Below are 11,391 nucleotides of genomic sequence, written 5' to 3' on the forward strand. Positions count from 1 at the left end.
CTGTGTTGGATTGTCTGCAGTGGAAAATATATACCGATACTCATACACTCATACTGCTTATGTCATCATTCTGGCCTAGAGCCGGTTTCCCTGATGTAATTAGGAGCCATTCTAAATTTATTAGAGATACTGCCAGAAATGTTCTGTAAACCCGGCAAACATTATTCAAACCGTGAAAAAATGCAGGAAGTTCAACCCTTCCGGTATACTTAACATCTTAAAGCTATTTACAGCATGGCTCGGGAAGTGAATACCGTTTTTTTCAATTGCTTGAACACTAGAGACACATGCTTAGACCAAAGTAACACAACTTTAAGTTTTTGTTACTATACCTTATACATGTAATCATACCTTAAGCAAAAGCGCTACTTTGCACTTTAGTTGCAATTGTGCAACACACTTGCTCCTTTCTGCAACACACTTGCTCCTGCACACTATTTCATGCATATGACACATAGTTCAAAAATGAAATCTCAGTGTACCATTGGGAATACACATCTATTCAAAATGCAAAACACATTGAAAATACTTAAATATACACCTGAAAACAATTACTTAAAAAACTGAACACCTATCAGCCAGCTACAAAAAGGCCAAAGGGCAATTGTGCACGTCCCGGGGCAGCGCGGGGGAAATATATCATTGCGTGACGCCATAAGCCTTCGAGGGTAACTGCACCATCATGCAAAAATACCCAGCATATCATCACATTTCTAGATGCACTTCATGGTACAGCTGAACAGGACTGATCAGAGCAGCCCAGGTTTGTTGTTGTCTGGGATAATATTTGTTTCCATCGGGCTGTTTTGGTCCGGAACTGGTACGCCAACCATAAACAATTTGAAGTTGTATACTCGCCCCCTTACTCGCCATATCTAAACCCCATAGAAGTTTTTTTTTTCGGCTGGAGGATGGCGCTCTTCTGCAGGCAATGGAACAGGGGACATTGAGGTAAGGTCAATCCATGGATGAATTTGGCACACAAGGCGAGGATCCATAAGCCCACCCATGTACAATTGCCGTGTTTTTCTGTGTTTACAGTAAAGTTGTGTATTTCTGGTTTATTTTTGGTTTATTTTTGCTTAAACTGAATTTACTGCACTGTAAAGTATCTTACTGCAATGTACAGTATTGAGTATACGACTTTTTGGTTGTTGTGAAAACATGCCTTCTGTGGAACTGAATAAAAACAGTGAATATGGAAAACAGCAGTGTTTTATATAAAGTAGACTGGTGTGTTGCCGATCTGAATCATCATTATTATGATACAAATGTGTATCATTTTGTCATAAGAGTGACATTTTGACAAAGGATTGTTAGGTTTCGATAGCAGAGTTTCAATCTGACATAGATGTGAATGGTATATTTCTCAGTTTTGTGTCTTATTTGCTTGTGTGTTGAGTTTTGACACAATGAGACAAGTTTTACAAAACGTGTACAAGCAACGGGTAAAATCTGAATTATCTCGGTATTTGGTTTACCAGAGTCCTCTAGTGTCCGTGAAAGAAATTACAATGTTGTATGAAAGAAATCGAGTGTCAACGTCTTGACATCAGTCCAAGACCACTCATGCCAGGAAAATAATATTCTTTGACACATCTAAGGAATATAGATATAGATATAGATATATATATTATATCACATATGATCCATGTATACACACATACAACTTTTAGTTTGTTCAATATTGAATACAAATTCCTTTTCCGCTCCCAGGGAAAGGAATCATTGTGGAACAGAGGGCTGTTTCCTTGGCTGTCTATGGCTAAACCAGCAGGCACGTCTGCACTATAAGATTGGAGATTGTTATCACAGTCCTATCTTGGCCAGTGAATCCATCATCTCTATTATTAGTTGTATTATTATGAGAATCATACTTTTTTTGTGAAAAAACATTTCTATATATATATATATATATATATATATATATATATATATATATAGATATGAACATACTTGAGAAGCTAAGTTAAACGCTATATCCTAATTAACCTCGCCAGATTGGTGCATAATACGATAAACTGGGTGTCATTCCGTACAGATGTACCAGAGGGCACTGTTTGCATGATGTGGTGAGGGGGGGGCTCTCGTCCTTTTTGTCCTCCTCCTCCTTCTCCTCTCTGAAGGCTGGGCAGTATCCATGAGAGAAAAAACAGTGCTATACTCCCATTCGCCAGCTACAGATTCTTTCAGGAAATATCTTATTTTAAAGACACACACACACACACACACACACACACACACACACACACACACACACACACACACACACACACACACACACACACACACACACACACACACACACACACAAACACACACACACACACACACACACACACACACACACACACACACACACACACACACACACACACACACACACACACACACACACACACAAACACACACACACACACACACACAGACCAACACACACACAAACACACCTACAGACACGCATACAAACATACACATGCACATGTCTGCATGGGCGCAGGTACGCATGGACACACAGCCTCACACTCGAGTGGTCTGTTTGGCTCCCCAGGTACTTTCTCACTTTATTTCCTACTGCAAGTGTGTGAACACATAAAAAACATGAACTTCACTCACTCACATTTACCCTCTCTCTCTCTCTCTCTCTCTCTCTCTCTCTCTCTCTCTCTCTCTCTCTCTCTCTCTCGCTTTCTCTCTCTCTCTCTCGCTCTCTCTCTATGGTTCTGTTATTTTTCCACTGTGAAAGCAAACATGTTTCCACCAAATGTTAGAGAGAACCCAGGCAGTTGACTGGTGAATATGCAGTAGGTCTTGGTTTTTGCATGTGGGCAGCATATAAAGTTGCATCAGAAAGTGGGAAATACGGTATTGCAGCTTCATAACTCACACGCACACACTAACAGATAGACAAACATCCACAGATGCGCACACACACACACACACACACACACACACACACACACACACACACACACACACACACACACACACACACACACACACACACACACACACACACACACACACACACACACACACACACACACACACACACACACACACACACACACATGCACACATAGGCCATAGCATGCAGCCCCACTGCTGAGGCGCACAGTATTTCATTGGGAAGCAGGACGACCTCTGTCTCTATTCTCTACCAGCAGCTCAACAGGTATGGCTTTAATCTTCTCATCTCCTTACAGATTGCACCGTTGGAAAGTTGCATTGTCTTGGATAGACAGAGAGACAGACATAGAGACATTTATGTCTAGAGTCATCTGAGCTTATTTCGATCTATCTTAGCATTGTGTGAACCATAACGAGGAGCACAGGTTCAACTGTGTGGCCTCTGACGTCATGAGCCGTTTTCAGCCATGTCCCCCGCATGGTAAACAAAGTGCTGACTGGGGAAACATTGTGCAAATGAAGTCATCTCGTTTATCCCCATCTCTCTCTCTCTCTAAAACAGATGTGGAGGCTTCTTTAGTTATAACAGTAGCAACTAGTCATTTGAGTTAGTCATTTAAAGAATTTGCTTATACCTCACTCAGAAGGTTTTTTATGCTTGTTGTCTAGTTAGCTAATGACTCAGTACCTGTGATGACTAGCCTGGCTATTGCCAGACCAAGCTCAATCGTAGATTTCACGTTGGTCTGGGGAGGCTGCTGTCATTTTCTTCAGCACGAGAGGCGTGATCAGCAGGCGTAGTTCAAACGACTCTGTACGCAATTGGCTGCTTGCCGTCGCTTCCCATGTCATCAGTGTGTTAAACGAGCCAATAGCGCGATTGGGGATTGGCCCCCACAAATGCATATCGGAAGCGGAAAGAAATGTATTGCTCCTCTCCAGACCCTTCTGCATGGCGAATTCAAATCGCAGACAGAACGGACTATGTGATCATCACATTCATGACGTTTGCATCATGTGGAAATATTACACCTTGTTATTTATGTGGATATTCTAAGTTACCATATGCATGCCACCTTTCAATCATAAATTGATATATATAAAACACCCCAAAGTACCCAAACATCCTCTCTGCATTATCAGGGTTTTGTGAACCCCTATTGCCCCTCCCCCAGCACCCCCCATGGCTCCACTCTGCGCTGGGGTGTTGCTCTGTGTCCTCTGTGTGTGGGAGTGTGTCGGCGCGTCCAACCCCTCCCACGTGGACCACGGAGGTGTTTCGCTGTGGAGCGACCGCCTGCTGGGGGAGCCCAGCGTCATGAGCCTGAACGACAGGCTGGATCCACAGTGGTACCAGGCGAACAACCCGGAGTCCTGCCCCGAGGGCTGCTTCTGCCCCATCCAGTGGCCCACCGCGCTGTACTGTGACCAGAGAGCCCTGACCAGCGTCCCAGCAGATCTGCCTGGGGACACCCAGTATCTCTTCCTACAGGTGGGGGGCTAGGACTTTCACGGTGTCATACGAGGACCTGTATACCAGCCTATAGTCCCTACCTCATGGGCTTCCTTTTCTGATTGCATTTCTTACAGCACACGCTTTTCTCTGTGCCCAGCAGGCTGTATAAGTATAAGCACACAAATATGTATTGACCAAGATGCGCCACATATTTGTTTCGTTAACATGGGCGGCTAACTCTTACACAGCTACTCCTTCACCAAATCCCATCACACACTCGATTTTTTCAACTAATTACTTGAATTTGCACTGTAGGTCATTACCTTGTTCATTGCGTAGATTGTCGACCCAAACGGGGGTCCTAACCGAAGCTCCCCATGTTGACCTCAATCCTCTTGCACCACGTCCACGTCACGCCCTTCCCCTCCTCAAACCCCCCAGAGGAACAACATCAGCAGCCTGCCCTCCTCGGTCCTGGCCGAGGCCCCGGCCCTCCGCTGGCTCATCGTGGACCAGAACCAGCTGGAGGGGGAGCTGCTTGAGGGCCCGGCGCTGCAGAACCACACGGAGCTGCGCTACCTCTTCGCAAACCACAACCGTCTGACGGCCGTGCCGCAGGGCCTGCCGGAGGGGCTCCGGCAGCTCAGGCTGGCCTACAACCGGATCTCCAGCCTCGGCGCCGACGCATTCCAGCATCTGCAGAATCTGACCGTTCTGCTGCTGCAGGGGAACCGTCTGCAGACCGTCCCGTCCGACAGCTTCACCGGTACGCTGCTTGTTTGCTTGTTTAGCTCCGTTTCGTTTGTTTACGTGTTATTCGGGTTTCCTTACTTTCTCTCCGTCTATTGTGACTCAAACTTGACTGACTACTCGCTTCACTCCGACGGTTCTCTTTCTTCTCCTCCAGGTCTTCTCGCCCTGGACCTGTTGGACCTGGGTGAGAACCGCTTCAAGGCGGTGCCCGCGCACCTGCCCCCGTCCCTCCAGCAGCTCTACCTCTCGGGGAACAACTTCTCGGAGCTGGGCGAGGGCAGCTTCGCGGGGCTGGACAGGCTCAAGTACCTGCGCCTGAGCCGCTGCGGCCTGCGGAGCCCCGGCGTCCCCCGGACGGCCTTCAACGTGTCCACGCTAGTGGAGCTGGACCTGTCGTACAACCGGCTGGCCGTCACGCCCACGGTGCCCAACAGCCTGCAGTACCTCTATCTGGAGGCCAACGAGATACAAGGTGAGGCAATGGAGGATACTTTAATAAATACACATACAGTATATACACACACACAAACACACACACAAACACACCGAACACGCACGCACAAAAAGATTAAACTACGTGCATTCACACACACACACACACACACACACACACACACACACACACACACACACACACACACACACACACACACACACACACACACACACACACACACACACACACACACACACACACACACACACACAAACAAACATTCACTTTCCTAAGTGCCACTTCAATCAGTCACATTCACACCCACAAACACGTGTGTGAGTGCACACACACTTCTGCACTACGCATTGATCCGACAATTTCCATGGCATCAATACAGTGTGATGATGAAATGTTATGTAGGAGAGCAACAGGGCTGTTCTAACAAATCCCACCCTGCCTGGCCCGGCCAAGAAGAAGTTTGGAATAAGTGACAGGAAAGTAAAGGCCCGCCCTGTAACACAAATAAAGGCTGCCTCCGGTCTCTCCCTACACACAGGGTCTCTAGAGTACCTCTTATATGGCCTGTCCAGGGATGAGAAGAGAGAGAGCTAAAGTTTGAGAGAGACAGAGAGACAAAGGAGAGAGAGAAGTTGAAGCTCAAAGGACAGAGAACAATAAAGACATAGAAGAAGAGACAAGGAATAATAAAAAACTGGTTAGATGTGCAGATTAACAGTAGATTCACCATGGAGAAAGAAAAAGAGAGCAAGAGAGAGAGAGAGAGAGAGAGAGAGAGAGAGAGAGAGAGAGAGAGAGAGAGAGAGAGAGAGAGAGAGAGAGAGAGAGAGAGAGAGAGACAGAGAGAGAGAGAGAGAGAGAGAGAGAGAGAGAGAGAGAGAGAGAGAGAGAGAGAGAGTGAGGCCAAGATAACATCTGTGATGGATTCAGAAGGCGAGTGTGGCAGATGAGCCAAGAGCACACTCTGTTCCTCTCTTCACTTCCCCTTCTCCTCATCTCAGCCTTCCCCTTTATTATCCTCTTTCATGGCCTAGATATATACAATCCAACTGCTCGGTAGCCAGGACCAACTAAACAGCACCAGACCAACAAAAACCAACTTCCCAACCCCGTCCAAGCACAGGCCACCATGCCATCTCGGTGTACACTTCTCTCCCGATGAGGGAATGTCTTGGCAGGAAAGAGGAGCGAGTGTGTTCTTGTTTCACGATTGATGGTGGAGCAGACAGGATCGCAGTCATGTGCCTTCCGGAGCCAACCAGACAGACTAAGAAAAACACCAACCTGAGTAGCGTGGCTGCAGTGAGCAGGCTAAGCAGCTACTGTGGTCTAGTCGGTGAACCTGCCAAACTCAACCAATGAGGTTGAGTTTGGTCAGTCAGAACGGTGCTCCACATCAGGAGAAGCTGTTGTGGTATTATTGATTTTTTTTAGATCCTACCCATGGCAAGTGGAGCCCAGTTTAGCAGAAAATACAAGGGCCTTCTGTTCCATGCCTGCCAGGGTACAAACGATAATATAATTCTCTGAAATATTGACGCATTGAAAACACATGTTAGTAAGTGGTTGGAGGGGTGGAGGGGACTTTGTAAGCCCCTGTATGATTGTCGTTTTCTCATTAATTCTTGCTGTGTTTTTTGACAGAGTTCAAAGTGAGTAGTTTCTGTCAAGATAAGGGGCCTCTGTCCTACTCCAGAATGAGGATTCTGCGGCTGGACGGGAACAAGATGTCTTACAGTCAGCTGCCAGTTGACTGGGTGTACTGTCTCAGAGTGCTGCACAATATCTTCATCTGACCACACTCGTTATATGGATTTATTTTCATGAAACAAAAACTGTAATATGCAAAAAAAAATGATCCCCAATACATCCATGAATAGCCCCTTGGAAATGTTTGTGTATTTTTCATTATAACTTGAGATCTTTATCTTCAGTTCAATCGTCCATAATGTTGTTTGATCTCGTACTAAATATAACCGATGGTATGCTGTGCAAAAGTTTTAGAATGCCTCGTCAAAATAACCGATTTAGGATAAGGATTATTACTATTGTAATGACGATAAACCAAGCTATTGCTACATATTATAGTCAGTATATGTTGTTTTTTGTTTTTTATCTCTAGGCTCTTAAGGCTCACTTAATGCAACCAATTTTCACATGTATTTACTCCTGCTTACTTAGAATCTTATCATTACTTACTGTGAAATATAACACTATAGATAGGTTTGTGTATGTTTATGTGTTTATAGTGCTTAAAATAGTAATAGAATAAAACATGCTTGGAAATAAGGATCTAACCATCAAAATACCCACAATTCTTTGCGTTCACACGCTGGGCGGGATATTTAAAAATGGTGTAATACAATTATTTAGTTATTTGAAAGTTATTTGAACGTTTTCAGAAATATTTTGTTCCGTATTGCTTTTTATAGATTAATCATGTAAATGCAAAAAATGTACCTGTGCGAGGATTGATTTGTTTTTATATGTAAGTAGGTGGTGTTTAAAAAAACTACTGTCGCCAATAACAATTTCAACAATTCAAATATTTAAATATTTAACACTGGAGCAATATTAAAAAGCGGAGGTGGAAGCGCTTCCACACTAGCAAGTTGTTCCATACTCTGAACGCTACAAACAATAGGCAGCCCTCTAGCCTCACCTCAATAGGACGCGTCTAGCAAGGAAGTGTTCTACCAAGGCTGAAGCCTTCACTTTGGGATACAGCCAGGGATAGGGAGAGGGAGATGGAAAGAGCAAGAATGTGAGCGAGTGAGAGAGAGAGAGAGAGAGAGAGAGAGAGAGAGAGAGAGAGAGAGAGAGAGAGAGAGAGAGAGAGAGAGAGAGAGAGAGAGAGAGAGAGAGAGAGGGACAAATAAGGCCTCTGTTTTTGCAGCATTGAAGAGCAGGACCAGCCACCTGAGATGAGCTCATGGTGGAGAGAGTGAAGTACCGTCTGGAGGAGAGAGGGATCACTAGGTCCCTGGAGGGGGGTGGGGAGTGGGGGTGGGGGGGGGGACAACATCAGGAAAATGACAACATTACAAACTGAAAGTATAAGACTTAAAACACTAAGTGAACATTACAGTAAGTCAGTTATGACAATTACCTGACCATCTACTATCACTCCTTGCTGCCAATGCCCTCACCGCATCTACATATAGTGTCTTGTTCGATATAAGGATGAAACAGACACCACGGAGGCCAGGTCAGTACCCTTCGAAGCTATAAAAGAGCACTCTCATTCTTCAAATCTGAAGGAAATCGCTTTGGGAAGAAAAGGTCCCAAAGAGTCCCAACAGTCTGCTACGATGCTACCTACGGTATCAGCAACTATACAAGGCTGTTCTCTGCAGCCCCGGCCCTCACAGACAGTCTTCTGCTTTATGACTTCACACACCAGATTCACGCTGAAGAGCGCCTCCATTAATTTCCTCTCCCGACAGCTTGCCTCATGCAGCCCATAGCCTTGAATGACGACATCATGTCTAAATCATTTGAACAACAGTCCGCGATTTAATTCTAGTGGGTTTCTGCACTGAGACGTTAGCACAGAAACACGTCCAGATGTTAAAAGCATGTGGCAGGTTGGCAGGTTGATTGTTAGACATTTGACGTGGTGTGTTATTTATCTGCTGTTTATGGGCTCCCCGAGACTTTCATTCAAAATACGTCAGGGTTTTACAGTTCATTGTCCGAGGTTTAATTGCCCCAGGATTAGCAGGCAGTGAGTCACGCTGCCAGGCTTGGTGGGGATCCAAAATGCCTGATGAGTCTGTCGTTTTCTCCAAGGGGTGGGGACTGTCGGGATTAGACTACACTCACGGACCTCCATGGTGCGGTGGTTTGGGCCAGATGTTGAGCACGAGAAGAGAGGCCTTTAAAGCCTGTTGACAAGCAAGACCTCAACCTCTGAAGTATAATTATTCTACCACACACAAGGGCCCCCCGCATCCATCAGCGCACACACACACACACACGCACGCACGCACGCACGCACGCACGCACGCACGCACGCACGCACGCACGCACGCACACACACACACACACACACACACACACACACACACACACACACACTTACACACACACAAAGAAAACTCACGTGGAAGGAAATTTAAAGGCTAGAAATTAGAACTATTACGTGCATTTGATGAAAATAGGTTTGTTGGTATTGAATCATGATTGCTTGCAAAAAGCATTGAATGATATCCAGGAAGTCTGTTTACTTTATCAATGTTGGAGCAGCTGGTAACTTGGCAAATTGCTAAAGATAACTGCACTTTTCTTGTTACACCCACAGCTGTGTTTAGCTATTGTTGGAACGATGGGGGGGGGGGGGGTACGGGGGAGCTGGGTAGAGTAGAGTACTACCTTTACATTACAACATTACAACGATACCCTCATGCAGGGTGTCATATCGGGAACATATGCAGGCAATGTGGCAGAACATCTCAAAATTCACAAGCACTCTTTTGGTTCCCTTCAGTTAGGGCATTTAATATGTTAGATACTGACTGCAGTTTAATTTATCTTTATGTATACCCGTCATCATGTGAGAAAAACATTTTTCCATTGTCTATTTATTACACTGCAATTCAGACTATACCATGCTGGCAAATAGTTACCTTGGCCAGCACTGGACACATTAGTGTTCAGAACACATTGGTGTATATCCAGTGACTGCATCACCTGGTCTTTTGGCCCAGGTCTGCCTTAGTCAATAACTTGAGTATAACAGCTACTTTGTGCTCATTATAGACGGGACTGGAGAGCTTAAAGCAGCTTCTGCTGTATTAGCATACCTATACAACTCAATGAAGATTAGTTAAAAAATAAGTGAGAGAAAAATAAGTGAGTGATGAGTGAATAGTCTTGTTCTCTCTGATGACTACTCGATACTCAAACTGCAAAAGAAAAGAAGACACAGGCAGAAGGAGGGCTGAGAAATGAAAAAATATGCTAACGAGAAAGAAGCAGAGTTCTTGTTTTTAGGTTTCGCAGAGCGCTGTGAAACTAGTTTCTGGATTACAAGTGGGGGAAGTTTTTGGAATTTACACCTAATTACTTGATTTTGGTATCGAGCGTACAGATTTAATTTAGTCGTTTGAGAGACTCATTTTTAACTACAGTTTGTTAATCAAATCTCCAACCCAAAATTTCCCGGCCCAAATATTTATGTTCATTTCTAATTTCCTTCATTAACCATGACCTCATTCACAGGAATCCACTCTAGCATACTGAGTAATTGATGCAAAAAATAATAATCGTATCGCTTTTTCTTTTCTTTTTTTCTTCATTGGCTAAAAGTGTGGTTATGACCAGATGTGTTAACCCAATCCATGGCTCTGGGCTGAGGAATGGATGAAGATGTGGGGGAAGGGGGAAAGAGGGGAGGGGCGTCTGGGCAAATATTCTCCTGAGGGAAAGGACTTCATGGGGAAACACGGGGAAAGTAGGAGAGCGAAGGTAGACTTAAGGAAAGGAATGGTTCTACATGTGTGAGTCCCATTATCCCTCAGAAGGAGGAGCACACGCTGCGGACACGCACAGTGCCATACACAGACACAACCACAGAAACACACACAAACACACACACACACACACACACACACACACACACACACACACACACACACACACACACACACACACACACACACACACACACACACACACACACACACACACTACCATATACAGACAGACACACACACACACACCGTACACACACACACACCCTGCCATACACAGACACAAACACACAAACACCCACATCCCCCCCCCCCCCACACACACACACACACACACACACACA

General features: G+C 45.1%; 1 protein-coding gene across 2 annotated transcripts; it reads left to right on the top strand.

The window, feature by feature from the left end:
- The first annotated feature begins 3,015 nt into the window (after positions 1–3,015).
- Positions 3,016–8,190, top strand: zgc:113307 (uncharacterized protein LOC553753 homolog). 2 transcript variants are annotated; one of them, XM_056606219.1, is made up of 5 exons: positions 3,016–3,175; positions 4,054–4,402; positions 4,808–5,132; positions 5,274–5,591; positions 7,218–8,190. In XM_056606219.1, exons 2-5 carry the CDS (start codon positions 4,094–4,096, stop codon positions 7,367–7,369), a joined length of 1,104 nt encoding a protein of 367 aa, XP_056462194.1. In that variant the 5' UTR covers positions 3,016–3,175; positions 4,054–4,093; the 3' UTR covers positions 7,370–8,190. The 2 variants fall into 2 exon arrangements, with proteins under 2 accessions (XP_056462194.1, XP_056462195.1); XM_056606220.1 differs by having other exon boundaries at positions 4,086–4,402.
- The last annotated feature ends 3,201 nt before the right edge of the window (positions 8,191–11,391 follow it).

The sequence above is a fragment of the Gadus chalcogrammus genome, chromosome 13, assembly GCF_026213295.1.
Source record: "Gadus chalcogrammus isolate NIFS_2021 chromosome 13, NIFS_Gcha_1.0, whole genome shotgun sequence".
NCBI classification, from domain to species: Eukaryota; Metazoa; Chordata; class Actinopteri; order Gadiformes; family Gadidae; genus Gadus; species Gadus chalcogrammus.